The sequence below is a fragment of the Xiphophorus maculatus genome, chromosome 16 (assembly GCF_002775205.1).
Source record: "Xiphophorus maculatus strain JP 163 A chromosome 16, X_maculatus-5.0-male, whole genome shotgun sequence".
Lineage (NCBI taxonomy): Eukaryota > Metazoa > Chordata > Actinopteri > Cyprinodontiformes > Poeciliidae > Xiphophorus > Xiphophorus maculatus.
The window spans coordinates 12,388,744-12,412,105 of NC_036458.1; the positions used below are offsets into that span (position 1 = coordinate 12,388,744).

The 23,362-nt window shown below is 38.8% G+C and overlaps 1 protein-coding gene across 2 annotated transcripts in view; it reads left to right on the forward strand.

Annotated features, from left to right (window-relative positions):
* The window catches only part of LOC102228224 (mitochondrial import inner membrane translocase subunit TIM16-like), a 116,975-nt gene that overhangs the window by 8,889 nt on the left and 84,724 nt on the right, over window positions 1–23,362 (forward strand). For both annotated transcript variants that reach the window (XM_023349102.1, XM_005809284.3), the window contains exon 7: window positions 3,359–3,409. In XM_023349102.1, coding sequence (XP_023204870.1) covers window positions 3,359–3,409 — 51 coding nt within the window. The remainder of the gene's footprint in view (window positions 1–3,358; window positions 3,410–23,362) is intronic.

Here is a 23,362-nt window from a genome sequence, read left to right on the forward strand (position 1 = left end):
TGCTATATTTATATTTTTATGCAAGTACATTTGTATTTAATTATTCCAAAGCATAATTGGAGGAAAGTCCGCAGTGAAGAACATTTTTTATAATAGTTTCTGAACCATTCTAAGTTACAATTTGTCCAGTTGTTTTGTTTGTTTTAAGAATTTATTTTTGGCTCTATTTCCTATTGTTTGGTAGGGAAATAACAGAAAAGGAGGCTGTGAGAGAGGAGAAAGACATGCGGTAAAGGTTGACAAGATGAAGCTTGAACCTGTGATGGCCGCATTCAGGACTGAGGCCTCTATATAAGGGTCGCACGCTTTACCCGTACGCCATCTCTGTGCTCTGTCTCAAAGTTTTTAATTGGGTTTGCAAGAAATAAATTTACTGGAATTGTAAACTAAAGCTTGGTGGAAAGAACAGGTGGAGTCTTACCCAAAGGTCATGAAGAGGAGATTTGTTTGTGTGTTGTTCCTGGACTGCTCTCTGAGCCCGGAGCTTACTCCCAGGTCACAGAGGCCTGAAGACAGACCTCGAGGGGCATCATATTCGTGGGTGGGCTGCACAGACAAAGACAAGTCAGACACCAAAAAAAAAAGCGGTTCATTATTTATACCAATGTTTACTATTAATGCCAAAAATTGCAAATAGATGCATCTTTTAATTGCAGAAAGGATCAGAGTGGAGACAAGGTAAAGCTTGTTCAAATTCTTCCAACATGTGTTTTTATGTGAAAGGATAACAGGATAGAAATCACAATGATTCTTTTTGAGTGTGTCCAAGTGGAGTTTTCTGTGTTATGGTCAGCCTCCTGATTCCCTTTGACATGTATATGTTAGGTGTGGCATGGTTGAGCCCATGTGCTTAGAAGCATTACCTGCTATCAGCTCCATGTGTCAGGCGGTTGCTGTGATCATAGTCACTCAACAGTATTGAGTGACACGGCTGCAGACACGTGCGTCCTGCACAGCCTGATCCCATTAGGCATCATTTCCTTTCAATCACATACAGTTCCCTGTGATTGGCTGCCTTGGCAGAGACTGTGTGTGTGTTTTAATAGACTGGGGTCAAGGCATGTGAAGGCACAGAGAGGTCACTGGATTTTATTTGCTGACGATGAATCAGTGAGATTTTTGCTGATTAAATGACTAAACTCTGAGCAATTTTGTTGTTCTTTGTTTGAATTACACTAACGAGGAGGGACCATTTGTTAATACTTTCAATATGCATCATTAATATTCTAGTTTTTTTTTTGGGTTGCATGAAAATACTATTGCCAAATGAAAAGTCTGTAATTTCTTCCACATTTTCTGTAAGGCGATTTGAAAATCCCGATCTTAAACAAGCTATCTGACCTCTCTTACATGTTAAACTTTTTACTCCTCAGCTCGCCCCTTATGTTATTTCAGTTTAACTTCAGAATCTTTTTATAAATGCAAGTCTGGGAATGAAAGTAATCATCATGCAGAACAAAAAACATCTAGGTTTTAGAGATTAGACTTATTTGAAATTTATTTGATTTGCTCGATGGTCGGGTCAGGCTTCTGTGGTGCTTTTAATAAGCCTACAATACACACAGCACAGAGAAATCCAAATGAGAATCTGCAATATCAAGTTGTGTCAATCTTATTATGGTCTAAATAGAGAAATTAGCAGCTTACTCTGAGAACAGAAAGAAAGTAAGGTGCAGATGTTCCTTAGACTCCAACAAGCACAGTGCACTGCATAATTAAAGTGCACGTAGCTCTGCTCTCATCAATCACACATCCCAGATGAGTTGCACTTGACTCACCTTGTAGTTACAACAAGCGACAAAGTGGATCTAGAAGATGTTAAACAGAAGATGTTACACTGCTTGCTCATATTATAGTCTACAAACAAAAGCAGTAAAAACCTAATTAAAATGACATGTCAGGTTTACTTTGGACTTCTATACTTAATGTTAGTTGAGTCCAATCAGGCTTGGACGCAATGCCTAAGGGCTCAGGCTGGGTCGGTTGGATATTTTAGGCCTGATCTAAACTTTATTAGGCTTAATCTTTAATGGTTTAAGATTACTTCATTGTAAGAAAAGATGCAAAAAGTTTGGATTTTTATTTGTTTTTCATTTGTTCCATTCATTCCTGTTCTTATTCATAATTAGAATGATCCAACTTTTCACAGATATGCATATTCAATAAGTAGACCTACTGGTGAAATCTGCTTACCTTGCAACTGTAACAGGCAACTATCACTGTTTCTCAATTTTGATCATCAAGGACCTCTGCCCTGCATGTTATAGGTGTTTCCCTTCTGCTACACACCTGGCCTGAATAAATGGGTGATTAACAAGCATCTGCAGCACTTGATGGCATGTAGGTGCTAATGCTATCATTTGAATCAGGAGTGCTGGAGCAGAGAGAAATCTAAAATATGCAGGGCAGTGGTCCTTGATGACTAGGATTGAGAAACACTGAACTAAACAAGCTAAAAACGTTGCTGCATCATTAAAAACAGTTACTAGACAGGAAAGTGGGCTTTACCCACTGAGCAACGACCCCCTTCATTACCAACTAAGACAAGGCCATAATATAAAAACATTAAAGTTTGGTCTTTGCCGGGTCTTGAAAATATATGTGCTGTTGCTACTGATGGGAGGTTAGCGTTTCCAATCTTTAGTGTCTTTAATATATGCATTAAAGACTAGTGGTCAGATTGTGGTGGTTTTCTATCATGATGGTATCATCTCTTGGTCCTAGTGTGCTTTGGGGTGGAGAAGTCTGTTTGCAGCAGTGATGGCTTATGCCAACATGAGGCATGTGAGTGTTTGATTCAGGACTTGGCATAAGGCCATGCCTTGTGCTAAGGGTGCACCTTCATCACACACACATTTGGCTGGCATCACTCAATTTTATTTGTTGCAAAGTTGTTTGTGCTTTAACCAGATAATTTTCTGTCTGTGTCAAAAAGGATAAAGTAGCAACCTTGTATGATTTCCCTGCCATACACACATTTCCATGATAAGGCCCCTTGCACATAAACCTCCCATTTAAAAAATGGGGGAAATGTTTCTATGTACATTACATTGGATTTGTGAAATATTGTGAAAACCATGGTTAGGTTTCCTTCCACTTCTACCTTCTTAGTGTACTTTATTCTGCCAAATACAACCCTAATAATTTTTAAGTGATCCTGCAATGTTTGAAAGGTTGGTGAGCTCCAAGAGACTTAGACATTTAATATATCTAGCAATCCCTTTACGTATGAATGTTACTGATTAAAAATGTTTTTCTTTTTGTTATAAACAATGTCTCATTTATCAGTACAAAGTTTTTTTTATAGCCCATTCCATCCCTTTCCTTTTGTTTCTTACCTTGCTTTCTTCTCCTGTAGGACAAGATGTTGCGAGTGTTTGATCCCAGAGCCCAGTTGACACCTGTTCAGGTAAGACCACCAGACTTTGATAAATCATTGGAGGAGTTATGACCTTCTTGGTCTCTTAGTAAGAAAAGTCCTTCCTTTCAAAAGCACTGTTGTATGGGTGTAATCACCACTGGTGATTCACCGCTATTGGTTAATGACTATATAGTGGTCATTTACCAATAGAGGTAAATGACCGCTAATCACTAATGTCCATCGCTAATAGGAATGAGCAATTAGCAAATGTTGTTTTTCCCCCCAAAATGTATCTACTATACATTTTTACAGTATCATAGGGAGCTCCCATCGGCCACTCAGTGACTCATCTTGCTCTAATTTATGAATGTGATGCACATGGTGGAGTCCCTGCCCTCAACTTCCCACGGTACCCACCCCTCTCTGATACAGTGTGAACTTCTCTTTCTCAAATACTCCTCTTTTTTTACCCTCAATGTAAATCTCTCACTGACCCCCACATCTGAGCCAACGGTTGCCATCACAACGAGCATCAGCAGGAAGGCAGAGCGGTCGAGTTGTTTCAGAGCTGAGAGGAGAAGAAATAGAAGTGTCATGAGAGGCTGCTCACCGTAGAGCAAATATTCTCACACATTTTGGTGGTGGACCTCCCAGTGTGTTTTAATTACTGGGATGCTCAGCCCGCCTCGTGGGCTCTCTGGTTTTGTAAATACGAGGAATCCTGCGAAAACACAGCATGCCACAGCATATTAAATATCGCATCCCAGAAATACCTGGGAGGCACATCAGCTTGTATGGCAATGAGAGGGGGAGCATATTTGTGTGTTCACGCTCTGTGTACATGTGTGGACTCTTTCATCTGTTTACACTATGTGCTCAACCATGCGTTCTTTATTTGTTTTGAAACTTTCGAGATCTCTCTGAGAAGCCTAGCGAAGATTTCTGCCAGTTAACGGAGCTCTCTGTGGTCTGAGCATGCAATGGGAACTTTGAAGCTTTTCTTTGAAATACTCTGCCTAACAAATTATTCAGTATAATTCAAATGTAATTTAAATTAGCTTTCATGTAAATCACTTGATGCTATTGAAGGGGTGAATGTGTTGCATACCGTTTCTGGTGACGGGGTAAGAGGATATCATCTTCTACAATTTCTAAATCTGTCTTTTTTTTAATTTAACATCAAAATCAAGGCAGTAAGACACTTGTTCAGCTATTTTGTCATAAACCCAAATATTTTAGTTCAGGAGTTGTGAATTAGATGCATTGTGCATGAAATGTATACTGCAAAGTTCTTGATCTCCTGCATTGTTGCATTTTGTGAAATTAAGTTATAAATTACCACAAACTGTTTTATTCAGCGTTATCTGTATTTAATCTTAGAAAATCCAGTCCAGAGTGTAATAAAATAGATTAGCTCAATTCTCTTTACAAAGTGGGAAGGATGAGAGAATGTACTGCTCAAATAAATCATTGGGCTCATGCCAAGTGTTTGGTACAGTGGTGAGTCTGTGATGGTGTGGGTCAGTTTCTCTCTGGGAACTTTGGAGTTTATGCCATCACTCTGATTTTTAAAGGTCAGTCATTCGAACTCATACATCAAACTAAAGATGTGCTGTCTTTGGGTTTTCAGTAGGATGATGATCCAGAACATGGTTAAATAGATGAAAATGGGTCACCAGACATATCAGCCCTCTTCCATGACCGTCCCAATCAGTGGGCCAAAAAGCTGTGAGATAACGCTGGAAGATCTAAAGAGATCATGCAAAGGGGAAAGGCCAAAGACCTTTGTTTGGATGCTCTACTCTTGTGAAATGTAGCAGGGGAAGATGAAAAGCTTTGTGGTTGCCTTCCTGTCACAAATGTTCTTTGTCTGTCTAAAAAGAATCTTTGGTTACTTTAGTCTGCGGGTTTGCTAAACAGCCTTAGAGCCAATTTGAACTGCATTTCCGCTATCTTAATGCTTTCTCTTCTCCCCAAACTCCCTGATTTATTCTTCCGCCCTCATTACCACAGAGACAACCAAGACGTGCAGATGTGATTCAACCCACTGTCCTCTTCACACGGCATATGACTTAACCACCTCAGACCTTCAAAAGTTGAGGCACAGATTTAAGTTATTAGAGGGTTACTCTGGTCCTCCTTTTTTTCCCTATCTCTCTCTGAAACTTTGAATCACATCAGGTCCAGCAGTCAGAGGCTTTGGTTTTAAAGGCCCCGGAGAACAGATTGGGAAGAGCCTCACCCCGACAGCTTTCAGATGTGCAACTGTCTCTGGAGAATGGGAGAGCCACAGCAGCTCCAATTAGCACCCCATCTGTTGAAGAGTGGTCAACGGGGTGCGGATGACGAATCCTTAACATGCTGAAATGTAGGAGTACAGTAATTTGATTGTACAGACCAATGAAGCTGCTGAACACTATAAAACATGGCAGAACACAGCATTTCTCTTCTTGCTGAGTGGTTTCAGCAAGATTCCTTAAAGTATTTCTTTGTGCCTGATGTGAGGACAGTTGCAAAGCACGTTCTCCAACTTGCATTTTGATGAGCAAGTATAAAAACGGCAGGAAAAAGGCCAGCAGGGCCACAAAGAAAAATGAGAAGGCCAACGCAAAGGCCAAACTATTCGACTTTGTAGCGATTCTGGGAGGTCCGGTTGGCTTCTTACATGAGTTACAACTAGTTGTCCTCATCAAGAGAAGCCACAAGTCTTCCTGAAAGTAGTTCTGGGGAACAGAAACCCAAGAAAACTGGAGCTTGTTAAAGCAAGTCAGAGATTTCACTTAAAATGTCTCTATAATAAAGAGCTAAATCTCATTTAATGAATTTTACCTGATTCAAGATTCCTCCCAATGTGTTTAGTAAATAATCCTAGTATTTACATAATTATGTAAATTTTGTTTTCACTGTACACAATCTTGACCCTCAGCCAATTCTTTGTAGCATTGGCTAAGATTGAGTAGAGAGACTTTGTGAACAATTAATTTAAAGCACTGCCACAAATTCTTTATTGGATTTAGGTCTGGACTTTGACTGGGACATTTACCATAAAGCATATGCTTAGATCTAAACCATTCCATTGTAGATCTCCCTGTATGTTTAAAGTTATTATCCGGAAGACTGGTAAAACTCTACCTTAACCCCAATTATTTTTAAAGGCCTCTTTAATTCCTTCTGAATTGCCCTGTGAGTTGCATCCCCAAAAACATGATTCTTCCACCACCATCTTTTACAATGTGTATGGTGTAAATTTTCCACCTTATGTATTGATTAGCATGTTGATCAAAAGCTCAATTTTGACCTCATGTGACGAGAGCACCTTCTACATGTCTGCTGTGTCCTCTAAGTGTTTTCTGTCAGCTATTTAATTGAGTTTCTTATGTGTTTAATTCAGCAATGGCTTTCTTTTAGCAAAATCTTCAATAAACTTCGGACTTGTACAGCTGACTTTTTAAAACCACCTGTGGTTAGAATCAAACCTGCAAGGACATTATTGATAGTCAATATTTTGATCCTGATTCAGAGGCTCTATGACTGAGTCAGCCTGCTCTGACTCAACCATAAGTGGATCTCCCCCCACTACCTCTCCAACCACCAGGTGGGGAAATTAAAGCTCTTAATTACAGTCTTACTCTTGCTGTATTTATGGAAAATGGAATTACAGAAGAAAATTAAAGTCTTGGAGAAAACGAGCAGTAAATATTTTGTCTATAATCTGGTTGTTGAATTTTACTAAGCTGGCACACAAGATAGAAAATTGTCTGGATGCTTTTTCTGTTTCTCCGCAGTAGAGAGCTTTATTCTGGGAGATAAAAAGTCTTTATTTGACCTGACCTGTTATTATTTTTAGCCTCAGTCCTTTTTTTCTTTCTTATTGGAAAAGTCATCTTATGTATTATATTTCCAAATTTTTCAAACTATTGGGATTAGGGAAGAAAAGGATTCACTTAAGATCTTTGAATTGCTTGTTTAGTTAAAAACACACTCGGTGTGAGAACGGGAAAATGTCGAATAATCAGCTTTTTGTGTTTCTGTAGCCTCTATTCTCGGTTCCAGCCGCCCTGCCATAACATCCCTCGACTGGCCTCTTTAGATAAGTTGCTTTTGCATCTTTGTGTATTTAGGCCTCTGTGCTACGTTCCTGGTCAGAGCCACAAGACTCCTCAGGCTCTTCACTCACTTATTCTGACCTGATACTAATGAGACACGTGCCTTTGCGGGCGTTTGTCTTTCTTCCACTTGTCTGCGTCTTTTGATCTACCTTCCAATGTCTTTGTATTTGCTGCGTGTGTGGATCTGTTGTTGAGAGTGTATGTGTGTGTGCGCGCGCCATATGTGCTTAAAATTACAGTGCCGAAAATACCCCTCATAGTTTTGGGCCACTACTGGCCATAGAGCTGTCGATCTGCGGTTGCTGGAAGACGAGGCAGACTGGAAAAGGGAATAGTTTGCTGGACTTGGGGGCCAGATTCCTCTTTTTCAGCCCGAGCTTCTGCTGCTATGGGTGAAATTAGAGAGCACCGTGGGCTAGAAGGGGTTTGGATCTGATGAGGCAGCGCTGGGCAGGGCCAAAGAAAAGCACAGTGGTTTCAGTACAGTACCATCTTTTATGCCCTTCCATAAATTACAGTCTGAGCTTCCTGGAAGGTGTGTTCTCCGTTCCCTTGATTCACAACAGAGCCAAACTTAACTGTATTTAAGGTTGATCTTGTATTTCTCTTTTGTGCTTAAATTTATCTTTACGTCAAGAGTAAACCACAGGCAGACAGACTAGGACTTTGTGCGCTCATTTCCCATTCTTTTAGTTTCATCTCACAGATTAGAAGCTAGATGGAAACTGGCTTCTTGCACAGCCTGGACAAAGAGGAAAAGTGCTTCAATTGTTTTTGATTTCTGGATTGTGAAAAAAATTTACGATTACATTCCCCTTTTTATCTCTTTCCATGTGTCCATCCTTCCCTTCATTTTTCTGTCCCCTCCTTATTTAAAGCTTGACCACTTTGAAAGTATCTGCATTGTACAGAGCAGAATAGAAATATCCCTTTTTCCCACAATGGGGAAATTTCTGTGTAGCACTTTAAAATCTGGTTAAAAAGGGTTAAAAGTCTGGGAGTTACATTCTGGAATTTTGACATGAAAAACGTGTGGGAACCCTGAGGACTGAGGTGAAGGCAAAACAGAAAGATGATATGGTTAGGTTTAAAGTAGGCCTCTTTGTTTCTGCATGTGTTTTCCTCAATGCCCCTTTTTATTTTAATGTGCAAATCTACAGCTAAAAAAACTTATCTGTGATATCAGAATTACAAAATGACCAGGTAAACTTGAGATAAATTCAAGATAAAATGTCACGGCCCATTTTATTGAAAGGAAAGCTCAATGAAACCACAAAACAACTTGTGCATTAGTTTGAATTAGTTCTTTTTTTCTTTTTGCATGTTCAGGATGGCTGTAATCTTCATTATCCGAGTTGTGAGAGCAAATTTGGCTCTCAATGCATCCAGTGTTAGGTTTGAGTTATTTAAGCGCTCATTTAAGGTGCTCCAAGGAACCTTGTATTAATAATAAGTAAAATATTGAGTTGCCTTTGTAAAAATATCTACCTAAACACTTTAAACTCAGTGACCAATTAGAGATGTAAAAAAAAAATGTTTTAGTTTCAAAATTGCCCTGTTTTCTGAACAAGCAAGATTTTTCTCACCGAAGGCTAGTGAAGGAAACGTTTGTCGTGTTTTAGTGAGTGAAACTTGTGTGTGTGGATTTGGAAAATGTTTAAACCAAACCCTAGAGGGATGCAAAGTCAACACTGTGAAATGTGAAAGAAAACATATTTAAAGAGCAGCAGTCTTGTTTCAAACTTCACAAGATGCATGATTTAGACCCGTATCGAGCCAAGATCTACGTCTAGGTTTTAAAAGTTATTTGTAAAAGTAGCTCAGTTGATCATTTTAAAGTGGAAAAGTCTTTTCAAGGGATTTTATAACCAGAATTGTTTGCAGCCTTTTATTACCAGCTGAGGTCAACACAAGTTTCTCTTTCTGGCTCTCAAAATAAATCAGTGCTTTTTTAACAGCCTTACTTTAAATATAGACATGTAAACAAGATACACATTTAGCTGCTGGGTTTTTCTTTAGCAACATTCAGCTCTCTGACCGCTCCATCTCACTCCTGTGGTTTGCCTCTTTCTGAATACTCACCTTCTTTTCCAATCACTCACAAACCCAGCAGATCATGCCTGTATCTCTCCCCCCCATCAAGCCCTGCTGGGTTCAGGACCTGGTAATGGCCAGCGGTTAACTCAGCCCAGATGTTCAGTTCCCCTCGTGTTTTCTCCTCTTCTTGTTCCTTTGTTCCATCTCTCAGCTCCCTTAACATTACTGGTTACCACCTCGCTACCAGTTTGAGTTTTATGTTAGTCAGGAAAAAAACTGTCAAAACTCTTTTCTAATGAGGAGATAGGATATTATCCTGACGGGTGAGAGGAATAACAGAGTGATCTGGATAATCCATCCACTTCACTGGATGGGATGGGTCTCAGTCAGGATTGATCTGTCAGTGTTGAGGGTTTTATGACCTATGGGAACTCCTCTGGTTGGCCTTTTTTTCTTTTATAAGTAACTTGATCATCTTGGAGAGGTTTTACTTGATGATTTATTTAGATTGTATGTTTCTATATAGCTTACTGCATCCTGAGATGCAATTGAGGCAGGAGGAAAAAGTCCATGGCTCAGTTTTGTGGGCATCGGCAGCATGATTTGAGGTTTCTGGTTGCTTGTACTAATGAACAGGGTCTTCTCTTTGCATTTCTGTGTGTGTGTGTGTGTTTGTGGGTTTACGCTCTGGGTTGTTGGTGAAGATTTTTCCTTTCACATTTTTTATTTGGAGGAAAGGGATAAGGATGAATGCCAGCTGGCAAACATGGAGATCTTTGCTAACATGTGTGCGCTGTTTGTGAGAGGAGGCCTCATTAGTGAGCTGGCTGTTCAGAGACCTCTATTTTCCAACTAATTAAGTCCCTATGCACACATGTGGATCACACCTGGAGCCAAAATGGAATGGTGATTTGTGCTTTCTGTTGAACCATCACGATAATGAAGAGATACTTTAGTGATTTCTGATGATTTTGTTTTATCTACCAAGTTGTTTAGGAGTTGTGAGCTATGTTAAATTCACAAAAAATTACTGAAATAAATCTGTCTCATAATCCTCAAAATGAAGTTCAAATGAACAAATTTAAAGAAGCAAGGAAATTCTGTTAGATTTCAGATTTGAATAGCTCAAGTAAAATGATCACATTTCAGTCAGTGACTATATAAAAAGAATTAGTATTAGTATTAATAAAGGTCTAAGGTCTATGTCCTAATGATATATTGATGCAATACCAAGCAAAACAAAAATACAAAACTGTGATGCTAACAAATGCAAAGATTTCGACTATCACTAAAGTAGAAATTCTTTTTTTTTAAACATTTGAACCATCACCAGATTTTTCTTCCTGATCTTTAATACCCAATGTTAATTTGAAGCAGAGAGTTTGAAAGAGACAAAAATGCAGTGACTGGGTCAGTCATCTTCTCACACCACAACCACAATAAAACTGAAAAAAAGAGAAACAAAGTATATGCTCATTCGTAGAACTGACCGGGTCACTCCAGGTTTGTGATTCCCTTAATCCTGTTTCTCAGTTTGGCTGAGAAGGAAAATATACACAACAGTGACTACTCTGCTCACCTCTGACTGCAACCAGAGCTGACACATTGATTAGGCTTGGAGCTGGGAAAGGCATCTTGGTTTGTTTGGTTTTTGCATCAAAATCTTAAAGGTCTGTCCAGGAATTTTGTAAAGGGTTCTTTTGGAGTAAAGTTAAAGTAAAGGTCACATATATCTTAGCTATTAATACTGTTTTGCACATCACTATCTGAGTTTTGTCGCAGTAATGAGGAACAGTTTGCCTTCAGTGAATAAACTAAGATGAGGATCTTGGATGCAGATTGGTCAACCTCAATGTGGCTCAAGGGAAATAAAGTGCAGTTCTGGCTCCATCCTTGACTGGCACACTGACCTTCGTTTGACTAAATGCTGCTGCTTTTTAATTTTCCCTAAGCAGCATAGCACAGTCTGTGTTTTCTTTTTACCATAGTTTTGCTTAAGTACTTGAGGTTGTCTTTATGTGGAGCTGCATGGAAGAGCTGAGTTTTCACAAAGACAGACTTGCCATGAACTTGGGGGACTATGAGTCCTCTGTGGGGATTATGAGTGCATGCAAACTATTGCTTGTCTAACACTGATAATGTTTTGTTAGTGAGAATAAACAAGTCCAAGATGTGATGTAAATTTAGTAAGCATTACCAGATGGGAAACGCTGAACTAATACTAATTTGTTCATTCATTCATTAGCAATATATAATATATAGCTAATTTTTAGTACACACATTTATCAAACTTAATAAAGGGCTCAAATGATTTATCAGTGCTGGAAACAGATGGAAACGTCCTCATTGAAGAGATTGTTTCTATGTGGAGTACCATGCCAAAATTATTAGATTAGGAAATGACAAACAGTTTATATCAATTATATCATTAGAGCTAAATGGCTCAACTAATCAAGTGGAAAAACGGTTCAGTTGTATTTTATTTATGTGTAACAAATCTATGACCATATATCACTGCTGACAAGCAGTAAAAACATTGCATTTCTTGATTCACAAAGTATATTACTTCTGCTTCTGTTTTCCCTTTTTTTTATTATTATGTTTTTTCCAAAACTGAGCACAGGTTAAGTTAGGAAGTTTTAATGAGTTACCTGAAGTTAGCTAACACATTGCTTCCCATTACACGCATGTTGCAGCACACCACTGGTCAGCTACCTGAACGTCTACTTCAGCTTTCTCTTGCTTACAACAAAGCAAAGCAAGAATTTGACTGTGTGGAAATATTTACAGTTGTGAAAAATTTGGATAACTAATGTTTGGGAACTAATAATCCTGCCAATATGCCTTTCACTTCAAAGCCAAAGAAACATTTAGCTTTTAGAAAACAAATCTCGATCACCTCCATACCACATTTTTAATACTGTGGTATACAACATTTTATTTCAGAAATGATCACTAACCTTATATTTACTGTATTTTTTTTTACTTAACACTACATTAAAATAAAAAAAATAAATAAATTTTTGCACAAAATGTATCAAAAATGATTTTTGTGTAATTGCCATGAAAGTTTTGAGTTATTACTCAAAGTTATCTCATACCTTATTTGCAGCCATTTGTTTCTGTACAAACCTAATTTTAAACCACATTGCATGACTGAGTTGTGGCAAATACATGCTGAGGCAGCGCTGTAACAATATTCCCCCCTACAGTGTTTGTGTTGCTGTTTATCATCAACGCTGGGAATGGGATACATGTGTGCATACCTGTCCAGGTTATTTTTATAGAACAGTAAGACAGTGTTCTATAAAAATAACACATTTGTAAGAGCGGGAACTGTTTAACTTCTTAAATGTGTGTTGCACATGTCTTATAAACATCCCCTTCTTTCTCAACAAAAGCCAATTTAGGCCATCTTTTGCTAATTGAGCCTCTTAAAGCAACGGGTTCTTCTGGAATTTGTGGTTTCATGCTAGAGCTAAATAGACGACATCCCTGAATAAAGTTGCTAAACATTGGGGGGAACTAAAGACCCATCATAACTGGGGATTCTTTGTTTCAGCACGAGCAGCAACAGGAGGTTGTTAGTATAGTGAAGATGAGGTGATTCATCAAGCTGTCACTCATCAGAAGCATACCCTGAGTAGGGTTCAGTATTTCAATATTTTCAATCTTATCAAATTACGTCTTGTGCACTTACCTTTCCCATTGTTTATTTCCTATTAACATATAAAACTTTAATATACATAATTTCTAAAACAAACAAACAAACAAAAAAACATCTAAGCAGAGACGTGTCTGTATAATTTAACTCACCAAACAAATAGTGGAAGACAGAAAGGTAAAACCACAGAATAACAGCCAGGATTTATAGTGGTCAGAAGGGTTCATGGCTGCACATAAATGACACCCCTGAAGGCCATGTGCCTCGCACACGTGTGCCCTCACTGGATGTCACTGCTCAGAACTCATGTTTCTTTACAAATGTGTGGGGGTACTTTGAAGATGTGAGGCCTCTGTGATGTGGTTTCAGAGACGGAGTGCAGTCAGCCAGCTGCATCGACTGCTGCTATAAGTGACAACAGGCACCGGAGGGCTTGGTCAGACTTTAGAAACTGAGGTGCTTCATGATGTCTCCAGCAGTACAGGCATGATTTGCTCCTCCTCAGTGTCGCTCACCCTGCCTCCATCAGACCCCTCCCTCTTGGAGGCCCGTGTCTGTTTTTGTAGAGCAGGTCTGGCGGACAGATTCTCATCCCAGCGTTAGGATTTCTTGTGGTTGTCAGCAGCATCATTCCTCCATCTGTCATTAGTGCCCCATCCTGCCCCACAGATCCCTGCTTGCATTTTAAGGCCCAAGCCACTAAGTGCATCTCTAGAACATTCGTTGCTGGAGCTTCCACCACAATAACCATCAAAAACCCCAGAGATCACCAAATGTGTACTTGAAATCTCTTCTGGCCGCCTTGTGCTTCTTTTGGACCCAAACACTTATTCAGGGAATTCAATCAACATGTTAATCATGTTAGTTCCAGGAACAGAGTATCTGTGTGCCGCGCTGTCATCCAGGACCAGCCGCTGTGACCATGGCTAGTTTTCCCAGAGGGATTCTCCTGCCAGTAGGCAAAGTGTTTTTGCTGCCAGTCTACAGACAGACAGTTTAAGGCATTCATTCTCTTCTTGCTTCAAAACTTAGACTATTCACAGTAACTCAAAAACATATTTTACTCACCATACAAAATCTAAATGCATGGATTTTAGTTTGAAAAAATATGGAGTTCAAGTTTTTTTGTGCGTCCACACACTAAGCAAATTATTCTTTTGTATCAGTTTAGGCCTATTTGCAGTTGAATCCAGAAGTTTACTTGCCCTGAATAAAAAAAACACATGCACATTGTTTCCTCCTTTTCTAAAGTTAAATTAGACCAAACCTTTTTTGTTTCAGGACACTTAGAATTACCAAAATTATTTCTTTTTGCTAAATGACAAATAGTGAGAGAGATGTTCTAGATTTATTTATTTATGGGATCACAGAGATCTAATGTGGTTTTTAAAACAATAATAAAATAAACTCAAATTAAGTTATTTTTTGAAAGTATTGATACCATTTGATAATTTCCGCATTTATTCACATTAAGCCACAAACTTCAATGCACTTTACTGGCATTTTTTTGCGTGACTGACCAAGATAAGAAATATATTTATTTAAAAAAAAAAAACATTTGAAGAGCTTTTTTTTAATTGTAATACCTCTAAATAAACAACTGGTCTCCTCAGAATCCTAATTAGTAAATGGATTCCACTGGTGGGTAGAAAGTCATAGGACGTCCCATTTCAGTGGAAGTCATGTATTATGTTCAGCAAACATGAGACTGAATTGGACTTTTTGTAAAACTAACATTGTACATAATCCCAGACACAATGTTATTACATGATGAAAAATGGTAGTGGCAACATACTATGTGGATGCTTTCTACAGTCTATACAATTTATTCAAAGTTCATATTTAGATCTTATCAAAAATCTGTAGAAAACTTGAAAATTCCTGTTTTCAGACACGCTAAATTCAAACCTATTGAACTTAGGCTAGTTTACAAAAAGACATGACAGTTCAGTCTCTAGAAATAAACATGTGGGCAGAGTTGTTGGTCGGAAAGCCCACAATGGTCACTGAAATAACTTGACAATGAGGAAAGTAATAATGGATAAAAATGTAGTGAACATTGACCAGTAAAAATCAGCTATTCCTTTTGAATTGCGGTTAAGCAGAATTAATTTAATAATAAACTATTGGAACAGGCCTTGACAAAAATTTTGGATCAATAAGGATTAAATTGAGGGGGGAAAAACTCTTTTAATCCCTCGAGGGCCCATTCTCCTTGTCTAATTAATCATAACTTTCTCTGGATCAATAAAGAGTCACCTAACCTAAGTATCCTTATCTTCATTCATGCTTAAATATAAGAACAGAAGGGGTTTTGTACACAAAGGATTAAAAAATGGTTAAGAAGTATCAGAAAGGATTTCTGGATATCCCATTCTCCCTGGAAACTATAAATACATTTGGAACAGTGCAGCTTGTGAACCTTTTTCACAGGATTTGCAGGTTTGGCCTGGTGTCTGCTGAGTAGACCTTGTCTCAAAGCTGCGCTCACTGTCTGGCTGGCTCACATGTCAGCTGCACTTTACTTCACATGGGATTTTCATTTGCTGACTCAGGAGAAATGATTGTAGGGAAAGAGTGACTGCTGATGAAAAGATGAAACAACGATGACAATATTCAAAGGTGAAGAAGGTGAAGCCGTATGAGCTGCACCTTACTGAAATTTAAGCAAATTTGGTTTTATATGCAATCATGTGCTCAAACTTTATTTGTGCATTGTTAGAAATGATCCTTCTAGCTTCTAAACTGGATGTGAAAGCCAGATTATATTATCAACTTGTATCACTTTAATTTATCAGAAAAATAAGATCCAAATTGATTCTTTGCCTTGCATTCATTGCATTACAGGAGTTTCTGCTTAGAAAACCAAATTGACCAGTAGCATGTTAAATTAGAGGTAAATGATGTTGTATATTGAAATGATCTTTAACATTTTTGAAGAATTTCTTTATTTTTTTTAATAAAGCTGAAACTTCAGAATTCCCTCCTTATCTTTCCTTCAGATTTAAACTCCCTGTCCAGCTTCTGTCATCTTCCACATTTATTTTTGTCTGTGAGAAGCCTGAGAGTGTACGAAGAAGTAATGAAAATAACAGCTTGTAGCTTCTGGACATTCTGGAGAAATGAACAAAATGTTACATGGTTTCAATTAGGGGAGGGAAAAATAGGAATAGGGACAGAGGAAATGAAAGCATATAGTGGCCGGTTTGATTTCCATCTTCCAGCCCCTCGCTCTGCCCTATTTCTAGAAGTTTCTGTAGGGTTAGACTTACACTGGATGCAGCTTATGCTGATTTAAAACACAACCTAAATGGCCCATGACGACAGAACAGGAAGAAGAAAACCTACTAATTACTGAAAAGACTCATTAATAATGGATCAAAAGACTGAGCTTTGGTTTATGTAGGGGTGATGAAAGCTGCAGTAGCAATTGATTAGAAAAGAGGGGAATAAACTGTCTTTAACATCAGTCAGGCTTTAAAGGATATGCATATAAAGAGAATCTCAGAGAAAATGAGGAAGCAGTTAGAAGAGCAGCCGCAACTACAGCTCTTTGCAGCAAATGTTGCAAAAGACGTCTAACCTACCAAGTCCATATCTATGCTGATTAAATGACTAAACTCTGAGCAATTTTGTTGTTCTGTTTGTTGTTCGCAGCCCTGGAAAAGACATTTTTTCTTTGTATTTTCATTCTGAGAAGCCAGACACCAAGACTTTAACTAGACCATTTTATTGCATGAATATATTTTCATCTATACCTTTCCATTTTAGCTTTGGCTGTATTTTTGGGGGGTTGTTGTCCTCCCGTCTTCATACATTTTTTGCAGCCTCTAAAAGCTTTTATTTAACGATTATTCTGTATTTAGCTGCATTCATCATCAACTGACCAAATTCACTGTCTGTGGAACAAAACAAGTATCAAAAACATGTTTACTGTGGAGATATGTTTAGGGTGATGTACAGTCAATTTACATCTAGGCTAATATTTCAAATTTGCCCGGATCACATTCTTATAGTTTCCACGTAGCTTATGGCAAACTGCAAGCATGACTTCTTTTTGCTTTCTTTGAAAAATGTCTTTCAACTTGTTTCTTTTGCCAGACCTGTGGAGTTCACGGCTAACAGTTGCCCTGTCAGCAGTTCTGTGGTTTTCTGCAGCCCCTGAAGCATTACCATGGGGACCTTGATCATTTAGCTAATTAATACTGTCCTTGCTTGGACTGTCATTTTTGATGCCTGGCCATGTCTTAATAGGTTTTCAGTTGTGCCATAATCCATTTTGGCATAATCAGTTAAGCAGTGCTTCATCAGGTTTTCAAAGCTCAGGGCTTTGCTGGATTTTATTTCAGTTTAGCAGAGTAAATGGGGTCTGAAAACAAAAATATTCTTCACTTTTTTCTGATTTTTATTTGTTAAACAAAAAATTATTTATATGCATTTAACTTGTGGTTGTAACATGACAGAATGGGGCAATGTAGTTAGTAGTGCACCAAAGGCAATTAACTTTCACATGAATTAAATAGTATTCTATTTCAGTCAAGTTAATGTCATTGTCATTGGCAGCTAGAAGGACTGGAGAGGGAATTGTAGAAAAAGCAGACAAATCCAAAGAAAACTTTTCAAAAACCCTTTAAATTTCACTGTACTGTGTATTTCTGGGAAGGTTAAAATGAGTAGTTACAATTAGGAACGTGATTGACACACTACCCTAACCACAGGCTGTCAACACGGTGGACAACATGAGGTTGCAAAAATAATCATTTCTTCTGCACCTTCACACATGGTGGATTTCTTTATGAAAAAATCCACAACTTTCATGAGATGATCTGCAGAACAGAAAGGAGGACAAAAAGAGAGGAGATAGAGCTTGTCGGTGTCCTTTATGTGTACACCGACACCTGATATTCGTCCTGGTGGTTGAATCAACATTCTCTGCTAGTGACACAGATGTGCACACAGTCTGTTACAGTTCAGGAGTTAAAAAGCTGGGGGGAAACTACAGAAGGAGAAGAAGTGATACTCGTTTGTTTATATTGGGAGAGGATATTTAATAGGCTCATAAAAGCATAATTGGCTAGACTGCTGAATGGCACTTTGAAGGATCTGGATCCCAGCTCGCAAAGTACATAACCTCCCTGTGAACTCATTCAAGGTTCAATAGTATTATTTCATCCATCAGTGCCGTCATCCTGGCTGTAATTCTGCTCGATTCATTGTCCCCACCTGGTTCATATCTTTTATCATTTAACAGACATAGAAAGTACATTGCAACGCCACTGAGGCTGACACCTGTGTTGATAATATTTATTCCCAAGATGTGATATGGTTTCCTCTACTTCCTTCATTCAAATCATTCAAGCTGGTGTAGCTCATTCCCCACTCCTCCTTTTGTCCCGTTTCTGTTATTCACATCAAGTCAGATTTGGATTTTCACTCTCTTTATTCTCTCTCCCTTTACATATTTTTTCAATTCCGTCAAACTCTGTATGCTGCGTGTATCTTTAAATGAATACTCTTAAGGTCAGTGGGTTTTCAGTTATATCCATATACTACTGTGGCAGAGAGTTATAGTTTGGCATACACACACGCACACTCACAAAGTCCAGATGTTGTGTCCTCTGGCTGCCACTGGGCCGTCGTAGTAGTAGCTGCAGCTGCCTCGTGGTTCCTTAGCCTGAAAGTTTGTTTTTACAAGGAGAAGGTGAGCAGAATAGAGAATAACCATAATCCTCCTTCATGACTTCTGCTGCCAAGTCTCGAACACATCCTAACCCGAGGGCTCAAGGCTGCACGTGTCTCAAGATATGGGTGTGATTTTGTTGGTGTAATTTACTCAACATTCTTTCAGCTGAAAGAGTTCATGCCAGTTTATTGGATTTGTTTGGATTATGTTGCAAAAGATGAAAAGTTTTCTTTCCTGAAAGCGTTTCTTTTAGACGTTTCTCGTAGAAATCTTTTACATTTATTTTCTTTTTAGACTACGGAGAGGTAAACAATATGTAGAATAGAAATTCGTGCTTAAAATATATGACTAGAACCTTTTATGCTCCAGAAGATTGACTTTGCTTTGTTTGTAATTATTATTCCATTTATGTGTAAATTTAGTGTGATGTCATAGTGAATTATGTGAGTTTATTTCTGGTTTCCCTGCTTTTGCCAAACCTTTCTTTTATGCTCACTTCAGGTCTCCTCAGTACACTGAGCTAATTTCACCAGCATGTTGAGGTCATTAAGGTTTTCTTCATCTTTTTTTATTTAATTGAATGTATTTTATGGTTTCCTTTTATTCATTGTGTTTATCTGACTAAATTATAAACAAATTTGGTCAAAATTTGTAATTTTTAATATGTTATATTAAAAATATATTATATATATCTACTTGAGTGAATTCTGACTTTAATGACTGAATGTGCTCCTAAGCTCCACAGGATGCACCACAATAATTTTCAACAATTATACTTTCAGGGGAAAAAAATCTAGAACTGATAGGATCGGTTTTAGGTTTCCCTGAAAAGTGATTGCTGTGACTTTCCCAGCTTGTTTCCAGTTCAGTCATTAGCTGGACCTGTAACTTCTGTCGAAGTTGCAGCTGGTTGCTGGTTGGTTCATGTGTGTATTAACACCCACAGCCAATTTAGAGGCAAGAGTTAACCAAACAAGCAGACCTTGTGGTGATTGGAAGAAGCCAGAGCACTTTAACATGTGAAGGGGGTCATGTACTCCTTTCACACTTGAGGTTTGGACCAAGACATACTGGCTCTGAGGTGTTACTGTTCCAACACAGTGCCCCAAAAATGCAACTCTAAATATGGCAAATACTACAGCTAGTTGGTGTCAGCAGGAGCAAACTAACACTATTGTTTTGCAGTTTTGTCTCACAGAGCTTGCAGACTCATTGTGCACTTGGATTCATCCTCCTAATCTATGGTCTTTATTAATTCATTGGACTGTCACCATGATGATCTCACAGGAAATGCTGTCACCCCCTTAAATGCTTTGCACTGCTTCTCAGCTGTGTGTCAGCATTACTGAATATGGCAACAAAAAAAAATGATGATGGCGAGTTTTTAGTGTTTACTTGTGCATGTTATTTAAACACAACTGAAATCTCTAGCCAAGACAATGAATCACACTCATCTTGTGGCTCCCAGAAGCAGCTCTGCTATTATAGACACTTAGCAGTTTATAATAGTTTGATATCAACTTGTTCCTGGTTTGGTCTGAATGCCAGAGGATTGTTTTGACCGTGGAAGGAAGTCAGCCAGTCGTGTTGGTGATGAATTGCTCAGTGGCAATAGATTCAGCCTGTTTATACCACTCCAGCATCAGCCTTTCTTCCTTCTTGCCATTTTCTGATCTATTTCTTTTTTAGACCTGAGTTTACTCTTTCCTTCTTTCGCACACCACGGTTATTTTTCAACCATGGGCTTATCAAGACATCCCTGAGCTCTGTTACCTGCACAATGCAAACTAGTGCACTGCATTCCAGAAAATGGGCTTCAGCCATGACTGTGGTGTTTATTCTATCCCAGGACTTATTATCAACCACGTCAGAGCTTTGGTCATGTTACTTCAGAATTGTTTTGGAAAGCCAGCCCAGCAGAATGTTTTGAAAATCCTCTTATAGGATAAAGCTTTTAAGGAGCACACCAGGAACAAGAAAACATCTGTTCAACATGCAGACAGAGTCAGTCAAAAATCTGGTATGGACAGAGATCAATTGTCCCTAAGAGAGGTGCAGAAGTTGAAGTGTGCATTTGATGTCGGTGCATGGACATGTAGTACAGTAATATCAAATTCCTTGATAGCTGAGAACCATAAATTTAGTTTGAGCCGTCAGTGTAGCCTACACTCTATGTTCAGCCGGCTACCAATGATTCATACTTGTCCTTATTTCTCTGCACAGTGTTGTTGCGCAACACCCCCCCCCTCCTTCCTGTCTCTACTCTCTCACTCTCTACTTCCTCTTCTGAGAGGGGAGATGTGCTACCAGCTCTCCATCTAACGGGTTAATTGAGTTTCCTAAATCTGCCGGGATTTACCCTGTCCAGAACTGAAGTAAACTCTGTTTAAGCTGGTTTCGAGAAACGATTCACCTGATTTTTAACGGCCTACATCCAGGTGTCTCACCCTTCTTCCCTCTGTGAATTAGCCAGACTGAGCAGCCTACAGCCAACTAGTTTCACAGAGCACACCTGTTAACGGTCGCTCGTTCTCTATTTTACAACTTGCATTTGTTATTGAACCAGGTAGGTTTTAGTGACTCGGGCGAGTCCCAAGGATGTTGTTTTAAATATGGGCTACCAGCAACCTATAAAACATTTTCCACTTCTTCCTCTCCAGAATCAAACATCACAGCTATTTTACAACCATCAAAGAACTTTAAGGTGACTCATTAACTGAATGTCCACAACATCTTTTAGATTTTCTTTATGCTAAATATTTTATTAGTAAGGCATTTTTGCAAGGGTCAGTACAGCTTAATTCAGTAGCAGAAATAATCAAATAAGTAAAATCAATCATCTAGTCTGTCTTTCCCTACTGCTGATACTAAGAACTAAAAAAAAGGAACCTTTGAGAGAGACGGACGGAGCATGGCGCCTCGAACCCCAGACCTGGCACGACGACGAAGAAGGTGCTGCAGCAGGAGGAAGACGCCGATCGATGAAGGCCAGGATCTCCGCAGGTCTGATGATGAAGAAGGTGTTGCAGCAGGAGGAAGATGTTGATCAGCGAAGGCAGGAATCTCTGTAGGTCTGATGAGCTTCTTCTCCGCATGGATGGTGAGGTCACACAGGACTTGGTGCTGGCAGGAAGGAAGGCACCAGTTCTTCTTCTTTGTCTTTGCCTTTGTCTTCATCTTTGTCTTTGGGGTCTGAACCCAGCCGATGAGAGAAGTGCGATTTGAAGCCACAGGTTGTGGGGCTGACGGGTTGGTCCCCATGGCCGGACAGTCTTCGGCTCCGTGGCCCCGGCTCTTCTTCAGCTGCAGAGTTCTTTGTCCATCTCGATCTTGGCTCGAAGCTGCCCGGAGGATCCAACGAACGGTTCCTCTTTTGCACTCACCTTTTATAGGGTTTCTTTGGCTAGCACTGTTGCTGGGCTTGTTTCATTGGCTGACTGCTCAGATGATTTCATATCCATCACTGTCTTACAGACATTATGTCCTGATGTCTGTGCTAATGTCTCAGAGTTGCTCAACCTCCTGTCCATTGCCTGCACAACCTTTCACCTACTCTCTAAATAAGGCGTTGATCATCTCTGCTCTCCTGTTAGTTCCTTGCCTTTCACCTTTCACCTACTCTCTACCTCCAACATATCAGTGATGTTTAATTGCAGTTACACCTTTTTACACCATTTCAAGTTCAATGTCAAAATCACATTTATATCACATTTATTTTCTTTAGCTTCTCTGATTTAGCATTCATTTATAATTTTATAACCATAACTTATTAATTATCCTTATTATAATCCTAATGTGAGTTATTACAGATGTTTTTCTGAAAAGAAACCAAAAGAATAATACATGATTCTAATTATTTAATACTAAAGTTACGGTTACTGGTTTTTCTTATAAATGTTCTCACAAATATAAGTGTAAGTATTATTACAAGTAAACCAATATTAATATAAGTATTTTACTTTGAATCTTATGAAATTACTCAAAATGTTTTAGATTTCATTCTTTAAAACTTTCATGCTTTAAAATAAGAAATAGTCTCATCTATTTTTATGAATCTGCAGGCTGGAAACTTCCTCTTTTTCCAGGAAACCTGCTTTTCCTGTTTCATGACTCTCTCTGTCTGACTATGATTTCTTATGATTAGATAGAAAAAAGTAAAATTAAAGCAAAGTTTGCATGAGACAAAAACAACACACACAACCAGATTTATTTTATTGACACTTAAGTCTACTGTTGGGCCTAGATATCACTTGAGTGATTCATTTTAAAGATAACTTTATTTATTATTACTGTTAAACTAAAATCTCCAGCATGGGGAAGTGGGATGAGCTCGGATTTTCTTGACACCCCCTCCACGAGGTCAGACCTTTCACATGCTGGGAGTCCATCACCCTCCTGCAGTTCGCCGTCCTCATCCCCTGGAAAGAGAAGATGTTCGTCTGGGATGTGAAGATGCAGATTCTTCATCCTCAGTTGTCACAGAGGGCTCAGTGTAGTCATCAAAACTC